Source organism: Rana temporaria, chromosome 12 (genome assembly GCF_905171775.1).
Source record: "Rana temporaria chromosome 12, aRanTem1.1, whole genome shotgun sequence".
In the NCBI taxonomy this organism is placed as follows: domain Eukaryota; kingdom Metazoa; phylum Chordata; class Amphibia; order Anura; family Ranidae; genus Rana; species Rana temporaria.
The window spans coordinates 138,809,584-138,821,658 of NC_053500.1; the positions used below are offsets into that span (position 1 = coordinate 138,809,584).

The window sequence follows — 12,075 nt, forward strand, 5'->3', positions numbered from 1 at the left end:
CATAGATCAGAATGGGTGCTGCTGAAATCAGCAGTCTGCGACTTGTCATGCGACTTTGGACACATAACGTCACATCGATCAGAATGGGTGCTGCTGAAATCAGCAGGCTGCGACTTGTCATGCGACTTTGGACACATAACGTCACATCGATCAGAATGGGTGCTGCTGAAATCAGCAGGCTGCGACTTGTCATGCGACTTTGGACACATAACGTCACATCGATCAGAATGGGTGCTGCTGAAATCAGCAGTCTGCGACTTGTCATGCGACTTTTGGACACATAACGTCACATAGATCAGAATGGGTGCTGCTGAAATCAGCAGGCTGCGACTTGTCATGCGACTTTTGGACACATAACGTCACATCGATAAGAATGGGTGCTGCTGAAATCAGCAGGCTGCGACTTGTCATGCGACTTCTGGACACAAAGTCAGATAGATCAGAATGGGTGCTGCTGAAATCAGCAGGCTGCGACTTGTCATGCGACTTTAGACACATAAAGCCACATAGATAAGAATGGGTGCTGCTGAAATCAGCAGGCTGCGACTTGTCATGCGACTTCTGGACACAAAGTCAGATAGATCAGAATGGGTGCTGCTGAAATCAGCAGGCTGCGACTTGTCATGCGACTTCTGGACACAAAGTCAGATAGATCAGAATGGGTGCTGCTGAAATCAGCAGGCTGCGGCTTGTCATGTGACTTTAGACACATAAAGCCACATAGACAAAAGTCACATGACAAGTCGCAGCCTGCTGATTTCAGCAGCACCCATTCTGATCTATCTGACGTTATGTGTCCAAAGTCGCATTAAAAAGTCGCAGCCTGCTGATTTCAGTTGCACCCAGGTCTTAAAGGCACAGTTCACTTTTAGGCAGAAACTACCTATGCAGGTAAAGGGTGGGGGAGGGGTGGGGTCTTACCGCAGCGCACAGATCTGGGACACCGAGGCCCCAATCACAGCGCAGCGTGCGCCCCTCAGGTGCTGCGCTCACGTGCGTTGTCGCTCCACACCCACCCACAGCTCCTCTACCTGCATCACACTCTGATGATTGGAAGATGTGCGTCTCATGGCCCGAGGACGGGGATGTCATTTCCTTTTATATTTTGTATCCTTCTTTTGTACACTGAAACTTTATAATAAAAAGAATTTAACAACAACAACAACAAAAAAAAAAGGTCATCTGAGGTGCCATGAATGAGTGACATGCGTTGTCACACTGCGGCCTATGAAGGGCTGGGGGCGTGACCCAAACAGTAAACATCTGCCGTTGCCCTTAGCAACCAGTCTGACACTACGACTTTGAAATGAGTGAAGGACCAGCAACCCCCCCCCCCCCTACACCGGTATAGATTGTCAGCTCCTGGGACCCCCCCGGTATAGATTGTCAGCTCCTGGGCCCCTCCCCCGGTATAGATTGTCAGCTCCTGGGACCCCCGGTATAGATTGTCAGCTCCTGGGACCCCCCCGGTATAGATTGTCAGCTCCTGGGCCCCTCCCCCGGTATAGATTGTCAGCTCCTGGGACCCCCGGTATAGATTGTCAGCTCCTGGGACCCCCCCCGGTATAGATTGTCAGCTCCTGGGACCCCCGGTATAGACTGTCAGCTCCTGGGACCCCCCGGTATAGATTGTCAGCTCCTGGGACCCCCCCCGGTATAGATTGTCAGCTCCTGGGACCCCCCCGGTATAGATTGTCAGCTCCTGGGACCCCCGGTATAGATTGTCAGCTCCTGGGACCCCCGGTATAGATTGTCAGCTCCTGGGCCCCTCCCCCGGTATAGATTGTCAGCTCCTGGGACCCCCGGTATAGATTGTCAGCTCCTGGGACCCCCCGGTATAGATTGTCAGCTCCTGGGACCCCCCCGGTATAGATTGTCAGCTCCTGGGCCCCTCCCCCGGTATAGATTGTCAGCTCCTGGGACCCCCCCGGTATAGATTGTCAGCTCCTGGGACCCCCCCGGTATAGATTGTCAGCTCCTGGGACCCCCCGGTATAGATTGTCAGCTCCTGGGCCCCTCCCCCGGTATAGATTGTCAGCTCCTGGGACCCCCCGGTATAGATTGTCAGCTCCTGGGACCCCCCCCGGTATAGATTGTCAGCTCCTGGGACCCCCCCCGGTATAGATTGTCAGCTCTTGGGACCCCCCGGTATAGATTGTCAGCTCCTGGGACCCCCGGTATAGACTGTCAGCTCCTGGGACCCCCCGGTATAGATTGTCAGCTCCTGGGCCCCTCCCCCGGTATAGATTGTCAGCTCCTGGGACCCCCCGGTATAGATTGTCAGCTCCTGGGACCCCCCCGGTATAGATTGTCAGCTCCTGGGCCCCTCCCCCGGTATAGATTGTCAGCTCCTGGGACCCCCCCGGTATAGATTGTCAGCTCCTGGGACCCCCCGGTATAGATTGTCAGCTCCTGGGCCCCTCCCCCGGTATAGACTGTCAGCTCCTGGGACCCCCGGTATAGATTGTCAGCTCCTGGGACCCCCCCGGTATAGATTGTCAGCTCCTGGGACCCCCGGTATAGATTGTCAGCTCCTGGGACCCCCCCCGGTATAGATTGTCAGCTCTTGGGACCCCCCCGGTATAGATTGTCAGCTCCTGGGACCCCCCGGTATAGATTGTCAGCTCCTGGGACCCCCCGGTATAGATTCTCAGCTCTTGGGACCCCCCCGGTATAGATTGTCAGCTCCTGGGACCCCCCGGTATAGATTGTCAGCTCCTGGGACCCCCCGGTATAGATTGTCAGCTCCTGGGCCCCTCCCCCGGTATAGACTGTCAGCTCCTGGGACCCCCGGTATAGACTGTCAGCTCCTGGGACCCCCCGGTATAGATTGTCAGCTCCTGGGACCCCCCCGGTATAGATTGTCAGCTCTTGTGACCCCCCCCCGGTATAGATTGTCAGCTCCTGGGACCCCCCCGGTATAGATTGTCAGCTCCTGGGACCCCCCGGTATAGATTCTCAGCTCTTGGGACCCCCCCGGTATAGATTGTCAGCTCCTGGGACCCCCCGGTATAGATTGTCAGCTCTTGGGACCCCCCGGTATAGATTGTCAGCTCCTGGGACCCCCCGGTAAAGATTCTCAGCTCCTGGGACCCCCCCGGTATAGATTCTCAGCTCTTGGGACCCCCCCGGTATAGATTGTCAGCTCCTGGGACCCCCCCGGTATAGATTGTCAGCTCCTGGGCCCCTCCCCCGGTATAGACTGTCAGCTCCTGGGACCCCCGGTATAGATTGTCAGCTCCTGGGACCCCCCCGGTATAGATTGTCAGCTCCTGGGACCCCCCGGTATAGATTCTCAGCTCTTGGGACCCCCCCGGTATAGATTGTCAGCTCCTGGGACCCCCCGGTATAGATTGTCAGCTCCTGGGACCCCCCCGGTATAGATTCTCAGCTCTTGGGACCCCCCCGGTATAGATTGTCAGCTCCTGGGACCCCCCCGGTATAGATTGTCAGCTCTTGGGACCCCCCCGGTATAGATTGTCAGCTCCTGGGACCCCCCGGTATAGATTGTCAGCTCCTGGGACCCCCCGGTATAGATTGTCAGCTCCTGGGACCCCCCCCGGTATAGACTGTCAGCTCCTGGGACCCCCCGGTATAGATTGTCAGCTCCTGGGACCCCCCCCGGTATAGATTGTCAGCTCTTGGGACCCCCCCGGTATAGACTGTCAGCTCCTGGGACCCCCCCCGGTATAGATTGTCAGCTCCTGGGACCCCCCCCGGTATAGATTGTCAGCTCCTGGGACCCCCCCCGGTATAGATTGTCAGCTCTTGGGACCCCCCCGGTATAGACTGTCAGCTCTTGGGACCCCCCCGGTATAGACTGTCAGCTCCTGGGACCCCCCAGTATAGATTGTCAGCTCCTGGGACCCCCCCGGTATAGATTGTCAGCTCTTGGGACCCCCCCCAGTATAGATTGTCAGCTCCTGGGACCCCCCGGTATAGATTGTCAGCTCCTGGGACCCCCCGGTATAGATTGTCAGCTCCTGGGACCCCCGGTCTGCCCCTCCCCCTCTCTCTCATGCAGCTTCAGGGGTTCCGGGTAGAAGGGTGGGCGTCCCCCCGGCACCTCCCTCTCTCCGCCCCCTCCCCGCCCCGCCGGCCAATGGCAGGGCCGGCATCTCAAAGTTGCCCATATTTGGCGATCTTCTGTCCGCGCGCTGGGGGGCGGGGCCGGCCGGCGCTGACGTTAAATACCATAACGGCCGCTTGTAGAAGTCTCATTCAGCCGGCGGCAGCGGACCTGACAGCATCTCACCTACCGAATTCTCCAGCACCAGGAACACCCTCACACACCACCAGGTAAAGATCAGAACCCCTCACACCTCCTTCCTTCTCCTCCTCACCTACCTGGGGGCGGCGGGCGGCCCTGGAAGACCTTAGCGGGACACTTGGAATACTTCATTTGCTTTTTTATTTTCCACCTTCTGGGCCTTTGTGGTTCTCGTGAGGTAAAGTCTGGGCCTCGGAGTTCCTCCCTCGGAGGTGCGCTGGTACTTGTAGTTCTTGGAAATATTTAGGGGGTTGGGGGTGATGGTTGTGAGGCGCCACTGGCGCAACACAAGTTCTCGCGATATCTGTCGCCTCAGGTAAAGCTGGAGGGCGCGAGACTTGGCCGAGGCGCGCTGCGATGTGAGGGGATTTTTTTTTTCCCCTCAGTGGGTGTGAGGAGCGCGTGGCTCCAGTTCTCGCGAGACCTGTCATTAAATTTCCCTTCGTAGTTCTCGCGAGACTTATGCCTGGGATGTAAAGAGTGCTAGCGCTTGGTAATATGAGTTCCCATTGAATTAAAAGCTTGGCTTTGTAGCTCTCGCGAGACTTGTTCCCTGAGGTAGCCTTTGGGTGTGAGAGGAGCGCTTACCTCTGCGGTTCTCGCGAGATTTTGTCATAAAGGTGAAGCTTGGCTTTACAGTTCTCGCGAGATTTGTGTCTTTGATATGTAGTTCTTGGGCGTGCTGCGGGATTTCGTATCTGAGGCCAGTCAGAAGCACGATTTCTCGCGAGATTTGGCGTGGCTTGGCTTTATTTCTCGTGAGATTTGTGTGGCAGGTCCCCAGGCATGCTGGGATTTGTAGTTCTGTGCGTTTTGGGAGCATGTGGGTGTGACAATGCATGTATAGACTCGCTGGGACTTGTAGTCCTCCTAACCTCTCGTTATGAGGGGTTTGTGCATGCTGGGATTTGTAGATCGGTAGCGCTGAGGTGTTTTTTGGCGCCTGTGTAGGGCGGGTGCCGGGGGAAGAGAAGATGGCGCCTGTGAGGTGACGCGGGGCTTGTGGTACGTCACGGGTGAGGTGACTTGGGGGGGGGGGGGGGGCGCCGGGTGTTGCCCGGGTGACAGGTAGGCGGGGTCTTCCCGGCTTTTGTCCGCCGAGGCCCGTGAAGGGGGGGGGGGGGCGCGGCTGTCACTGCGCGGGCTCCGCACAGGGTGACGTCATCGGGTCGGCACGCCCTGCGTACTCTGTCTTGGTTGGCCTGATTGCTTCCACTCTCGATGATCGGGCAACGCCCCCCCTTCCAGCGCAAGGTGGGCGCGGCTCCGCGGACCTGTCTCTACCATATTTGGGCATGAAATGCGCTGATTGGCTGAGGGGAGGAAAAAAAATTCAAACTGGTCGGTGGGCGTGGCTGGGGTGACAAGTTTCCGGTGTGACGTCAGTGGGCGGGGTCGGAACTTTCTAGACGGGAGGAAGGTGACTGCCAAGTAACAGGGCGAGGCCGCTGCAGTCAGTGCGAGTGGTGGGGGAGGGGTGAGTCAGCTCTATACTGCAGGGGACTGATGTATGCTTTACTAATAATAATCCGATATATTTATACTGTACTAAGATAATTGCTGTATATTGATCTATTGCATAGGTTTTGCTTTTATATCTGCTTTATGATTTATTACCAGTGACTCAGCAGTGGAACTACCAGTCCCAGCAATACCCAAGTGCAGCCCAATGCTGCTGTGATTGGGATTGCTGGGGCTTGTAGTTCTACAACAGTTTTTTCCTTGTATTGTGAAAATTGTTAACATTTTATAGTGACGGAAGGGTGAAGCAGAGTAACCCGGCTCAGGCTGTTGCTATGGGCAACCACTGCATTTTAGCAATTTCCTGTGTCGGCTGCATCCTGATTGGCTCAGTTTCTTTAACTATATATAGCCACACCCACTTTATTTTATCTAGGAAGGTGTAATGAATGAGTGCTTGCCGGTTGAGGGTGTGGCCTGCCTGCAGGTGGACCACCAATGGGCAACTGAGCAGGGTTTGCATGCCTGAGGGGGGGGGGGGGGGTTGCATGCATAGGGGGCACCAATAGGGTGTGGCTTGTGGGCAGCCAATACAATGGGGTTGCTGGCGGTGGGTGGCCAGTAGGCTGCTGAGCAGGGATTGCATGCACAGGGCCACTAACAAGGGAGGTTGTTGCATGCCCCCAGGGTAGGAGGGTGCTGGCAAGTACAGCCAATACAATACAGGGGTTGGTCGGCAGCTAAAGAGTTGGAAGTCGGCCTGTCCAGTGGGCAGTTAATGGGCAACTGAGCAGGAGTTGCAGGCACCCCCTATAACGCATGAGGGTGCTTGGAGATGGGACAGACAATATGAGGCTTTTTGCAGGTGGAAAGTCTGTGGCGAAGCATGCCTGCAGAAGGGGGAAGGGCACTGGGATGGTACAGACCGGTTGGAGGGCGGGGTCAGTCTGCAGGTGGGAAGCCAATAGGCAACTGGGCAGAGGTTGCATGCGGAAGAGGGCCACTAGTATGGTGGGATGGTACACAGGTTAGAGGGCGGGGTCATTCTGTAGGTGGGCAGCCAATAGGCAACTGGGCAGAGGTTGCATGTGGGAAGAGGGTCACTAGTATGGTGGGATGGTACACAGGTTGGAGGGTGGGGTCAGTCTGCAGGTGGGTAGGCAACTGGGCAGAGGTTGCATGCGGGGCCACTAGTATGGTGACAGGTTGGTGGAGGGCGGGGTCAGCCTGTATGTGGGCTGCCAATCGAATGATGAATGCAGTTGTGTTCTTGTTTTATGGAAGAAATGCTTTGTAGTAATTCTGTTACAATACAACTTTTAATAAACCTTTAACTTTATTTACAGAAAACATGGATGAGGAAATTGCAGCACTCGTCGTTGACAATGGATCTGGTATGTGCAAAGCCGGCTTTGCTGGAGATGATGCTCCCCGTGCTGTCTTCCCCTCAATCGTTGGACGCCCCAGACATCAGGTGTGTAAGACGGCTGCTCTCCCCTCTGTCCTTGTTCCCCCCAATCTTCCTGTATATTGCAATTTTTGCCTTTTCTCCCTGTCCCCATTGTCTATTGCTACCCCACCATGTGTGTAATGTCCATCCCTCATCTAACCCCTCCCTATCCCTTCTCTCTCCTCCAGGGTGTCATGGTTGGTATGGGACAAAAGGACAGCTACGTAGGTGATGAAGCCCAGAGCAAAAGAGGTATCCTGACCCTGAAGTACCCCATTGAACACGGCATTGTAACCAACTGGGATGATATGGAGAAGATCTGGCATCACACCTTCTACAATGAGCTGCGTGTCGCCCCTGAAGAACACCCTGTCCTTCTCACAGAAGCCCCCCTGAACCCCAAAGCCAACAGAGAAAAGATGACACAGGTTGGTTCCTCCCTCCTCCAGATCTTCCTCTGTACGGGAGACTTCTTATCACGCTCATTCCTCATTTCTCAGACTCCATTTTTCTTTCAATGTTTCCAGGGCTCTGTTCCTCTTCTGGCATTTCCCTCCTGAAGCCTCAGGTTTCTGTTTTCACTGGTTTTTATTTCTGCTTGTTCTGTTCTTTTTCTACACTTTAACCATTTTGTTTTTTATTTTAACCTGCATGTTAGCATGGTTTGGGGTGCTGTGGCCTGCTGCCTATTAGTAACGTGGTCTTTCCTCTCCCACAGATCATGTTTGAGACATTCAACACCCCCGCCATGTACGTTGCCATCCAGGCTGTGCTGTCCCTGTATGCCTCCGGTCGTACCACTGGTATCGTGATGGACTCTGGTGATGGTGTGACCCACACAGTGCCCATCTATGAAGGTTATGCCCTGCCCCACGCCATCCTGCGTCTGGATTTGGCTGGCCGTGACCTGACAGACTACCTCATGAAGATCCTGACCGAGAGAGGCTACAGCTTCACCACCACAGCTGAGAGAGAAATTGTGCGTGACATCAAGGAGAAGCTCTGCTACGTCGCCCTGGACTTCGAGCAGGAGATGGCCACCGCTGCCTCCTCCTCATCCCTGGAGAAGAGCTATGAGCTTCCCGACGGTCAAGTCATCACCATCGGAAATGAGAGGTTCAGGTGTCCAGAGGCCCTCTTCCAGCCATCCTTCTTGGGTAGGTACCAGCATGATGTGACTGTGTGATTAACTTGTCATGGATTGTAGCCTCGGCAGATGACGTATGGCCAAGGTATTTGCACCACCGCTAATGTGTCTACACTTCTTTCCCCCATAGGTATGGAATCATGCGGCATTCACGAAACCACATTCAACTCAATCATGAAGTGCGACGTAGATATCCGTAAGGACCTGTATGCCAACACCGTGCTGTCTGGAGGTACCACCATGTACCCTGGCATCGCTGACAGAATGCAGAAGGAAATCACCGCCCTGGCCCCTAGCACAATGAAAATTAAGGTAAGAGTTTGCAGAATTTGGCTTCTAGCTATGGGGCTGGTTCTCTACTTTAGAGGGGTTTGGTCCTGCCATGGGGAGGGGAGCTCAGTCCTGGAGGGAGGGGCTTGCTACTGGAAAGGGGTCCTGCTGTAGGGAAAAGTGGGGTCTTGGCAATGGGGAGGTGGGCTTGTCATGGGGAGATGGTGTCACTAGATGGGCTTGGTCCTGTCATGGGGAGCAGTTCTCACTGGAAGAGGCTTCTGCCATGGGGGGAAGTGAGGGATCTTGGTTCTACTATGGGGGAAGCAGGGTTTGGCTCTTGCCACAGGTACTAACCAACCTTTTCTTTTTCTGCTTCAGATCATTGCACCACCTGAGCGCAAATACTCCGTCTGGATCGGTGGCTCCATCTTGGCCTCCCTCTCCACCTTCCAACAGATGTGGATCAGCAAGCAGGAATACGACGAATCCGGCCCATCCATCGTCCACCGCAAATGCTTTTAAACGGACTGCTAGCAGATGCGTCGCATTTGCTGCATGAGTTGTTCAAAGTGTTAAAAAAAAATATTTGCTTCGGCAAATGTGTACGCCTCATGCTAGCCTTGTGAAACTGGAATAGAGCCAACATCCAAACGAACTTGCCCTCGGAATGTGAGACACTCTAAAGTCACCTTGTTGGGGATTCATTTTTCTTTTTGTAATGCAAGACTTTGGAACTGTCTCTCCCCAATATCCAACTATTCCTGTGGTGTCAGTGCTAGCATATCATACCCTGTACACACCTCTGATACAAAACTCCGCTTGGCATTCCGTCTTGGGTGTCTCCTTTTTAAGCTATAAACGTCTAAGAAATGCATTTCTGTGAAAGGCTGCCGATCTGCGACAGTATTGTGAATGACACTTCTCTGGGAGGGTCCTGGGGGAGTCGAGGTGGGAGATGTGTACAGGGTATCTGAGGTTTAGGCTTCCAGATAACCAATTTTTTTTAGCGCTTAATATTCCAGAATTTCATGTCTGAGGCTGGTAGGAGTTCATGAAGGAATTATCACTTGTTTTTTTTGCCACTTGTTTTTTTTTTCTAGTACAGAAAGAAATGGCATCCAGGCCTTAGAACAGGTTCTTGTTTTTTCTCTCTTAGCCCAGTTTGTATTCCCATCATTTGAACGGGTCTGAAGAAGTTACAACTTATTGCAGTTACACCTGTACATTTATTCATCCGAGTTAATTTATGTAAATTTTTTTTGTATGTTGCCTTAATGTTCTCACATGACAGTAGAAGAACCAAAATTTGTAAGTCATCCTGAAGTTGAGAAGAGAAAATTGTAACTCCCGAAAACACTTTATTGTGTAAGGAAAATAAAGCGCTGCAGTAAATAGAAATCTATGTGTGCTTGTTCTGTGTTACAGATCTTGGGGGCCATTGAGGGTATCTTTGGACCAGTGGGTGGGGGTTTTGAAAGGGTCATCCTGGTGGGGTGTTTCTTTGCAGGGGGGGCCCTCAGCAAAGAATGGATCTTTGCATCGGGGTCATTATGGGTTGTTGGCACGGAGGGGATATTTGAACCAGGGAAGGGGATCTTTGCACCAGGGTCATCGTGGGCTGTTGGACCAGGGAGGAGGATCTTTGCACCAGGGTCATGGGTTGTTGGCACAGAGGGTGTTTGCACCAGGGTCATCATGGGTTGTTAAACCAGGGAGGGGGATCTTTGCATCAGGGTCATTATGCGTTGTTGGCATGGAGGGGATATTTGCACTAGGGACATCGGTTGTTGAACCAGGGAGAGGGGATCTTTGCAACAGGCTCATCATGGGTTGTTGGACCAGGGAGGGCATCTTGGGTCCAAAGACCCCGTGATGCAAATATCTGATGCCCATTCCACTTTGGTGCTTAGGTTTGCTTATTCAAGGTGCACCCTCACCCAGTTCCAAGGGGGAGAAATACAAATGCCTTTCCCTAACATGGTAGAGTAAGTGACAGCTGACAAGATCCTTGGAAAGCTCAGTAGCCCAAAGCTCTCAATATACAACAATGCAGGGTAATCTGCAAGAGTTGGCTTACTCAACCTTCTTGGACCCGGCTGAAGTAGATATAACCATTTTTATCTACAGATTCTGTAATCACAAGGGCAACTTGAATAAGCTGACTTCAGCTCAGGTGAAGGGGTTCATAACTGTACTGAGCCCTTCTGCAACTTTATATCTGACATCTTTATCGCGGCTTGCATACAACTTCAACAGAGGTCGTGTTAAAGTCGCACCGAAAGTAGTGCAACCTTTTTCTGAGTTGGTGCCATGGTTCCACTGCCATTAATTGGGGGTGTAATTTTGACTTGTCATGTGACTTTGAACTCAAGTCACCTGACAAGCTGTAGTGTGGACCAGCCTTTCATCTAGTGCAGTGATTGGCTCTTTAAAGGAAGCCATGTAAACAAAGGGCTGAGGAGCCAGAATCTACTTCCAGAATGGGGGAGAAATCACATCTGAGGTCATGATCAGTACATGCATTCCTCATGAGACTCTTAAACAAGAACCCCTGAAGGCTTCCAGCAAAAGATTGCGGCATTGGTCCTCATGGCTGAAAATAAAGATCCCTTATCCTGGTGTTGCTTCATATACAAGGTGGGTAACAAGAGGTCAAACTTGGATGTCTTCTAAAGGACCAAACAACTATACACCAAACTTGTTTTCAATGGTATAATCCCTGTAAGGTTTTACTACCATCCCTCCCGTTGGGGAGGTTTGCCTCACTTCCTGTGCCAAACAGGAAGTCCCTGCGCACTAATGGGATTCTCTTAGGGGCCCCCTAGCTCAACATTTGTGTCCTTTTTTTTTTTTTTCTGGGGACAACCAAAAATGTGGGACTTCTTTCAATAGTGGTAACTAAGGGGGGAAATCTCAGGACACGGCAATAAAAACCTGACAGGGCTCTCGCCCATCTCCATTCAACACTAAAGATTTGCCTCTATAGTTGTACTTTAAGCTGCAATTGATCCGTATCCTCGAACTTCCCAAACCTCTCCTATTGGATGTACACAGAAGATGTATGCACAGATGTCGCACATTCTCCACATCCGCCTCTAGATATCTGATCTTGGAGAGATTTGGGAAACGCTAGAACTTCCTCTGCCCCGTGGGGAGGTGACAAAGTTTGAAGCAACACTTGGGTTAGTTAGACCATCAATACTCAGCCCTGGGGGTTCATGATCTGTGGTGGACTGACCTCCATTCAGATGGCATAGTTCAGGTCTAATGCCCCCTGGTAGAGCCAGCAGTAGGTGGCAGCCTCCTTGTCTGGAAGGACAATTCTGTCCGATGGATTTTTAGGAAAGGTGCCTTGACCCATGTATGAATTGTAAGGGTTTCCTCTAGGCATGTGCAAAAGGGAGAAATTTGTTTAGTTTTAATTTGTTATTTAATTTCGTTGGATTCGTTACATGTGGTAAATTCGTTTTTGAA

General features: G+C 52.5%; 1 protein-coding gene across 1 annotated transcript; it reads left to right on the forward strand.

The window, feature by feature from the left end:
• Positions 1-4,191: 4,191 nt before the first annotated feature.
• ACTG1 (actin gamma 1) lies at positions 4,192-9,999 on the forward strand. The gene is made up of 6 exons (XM_040330953.1): positions 4,192-4,299; positions 7,078-7,205; positions 7,370-7,609; positions 7,900-8,338; positions 8,459-8,640; positions 8,980-9,999. Exons 2-6 carry the CDS (start codon positions 7,083-7,085, stop codon positions 9,121-9,123), a joined length of 1,128 nt encoding a protein of 375 aa, XP_040186887.1. The 5' UTR covers positions 4,192-4,299; positions 7,078-7,082; the 3' UTR covers positions 9,124-9,999.
• The last annotated feature ends 2,076 nt before the right edge of the window (positions 10,000-12,075 follow it).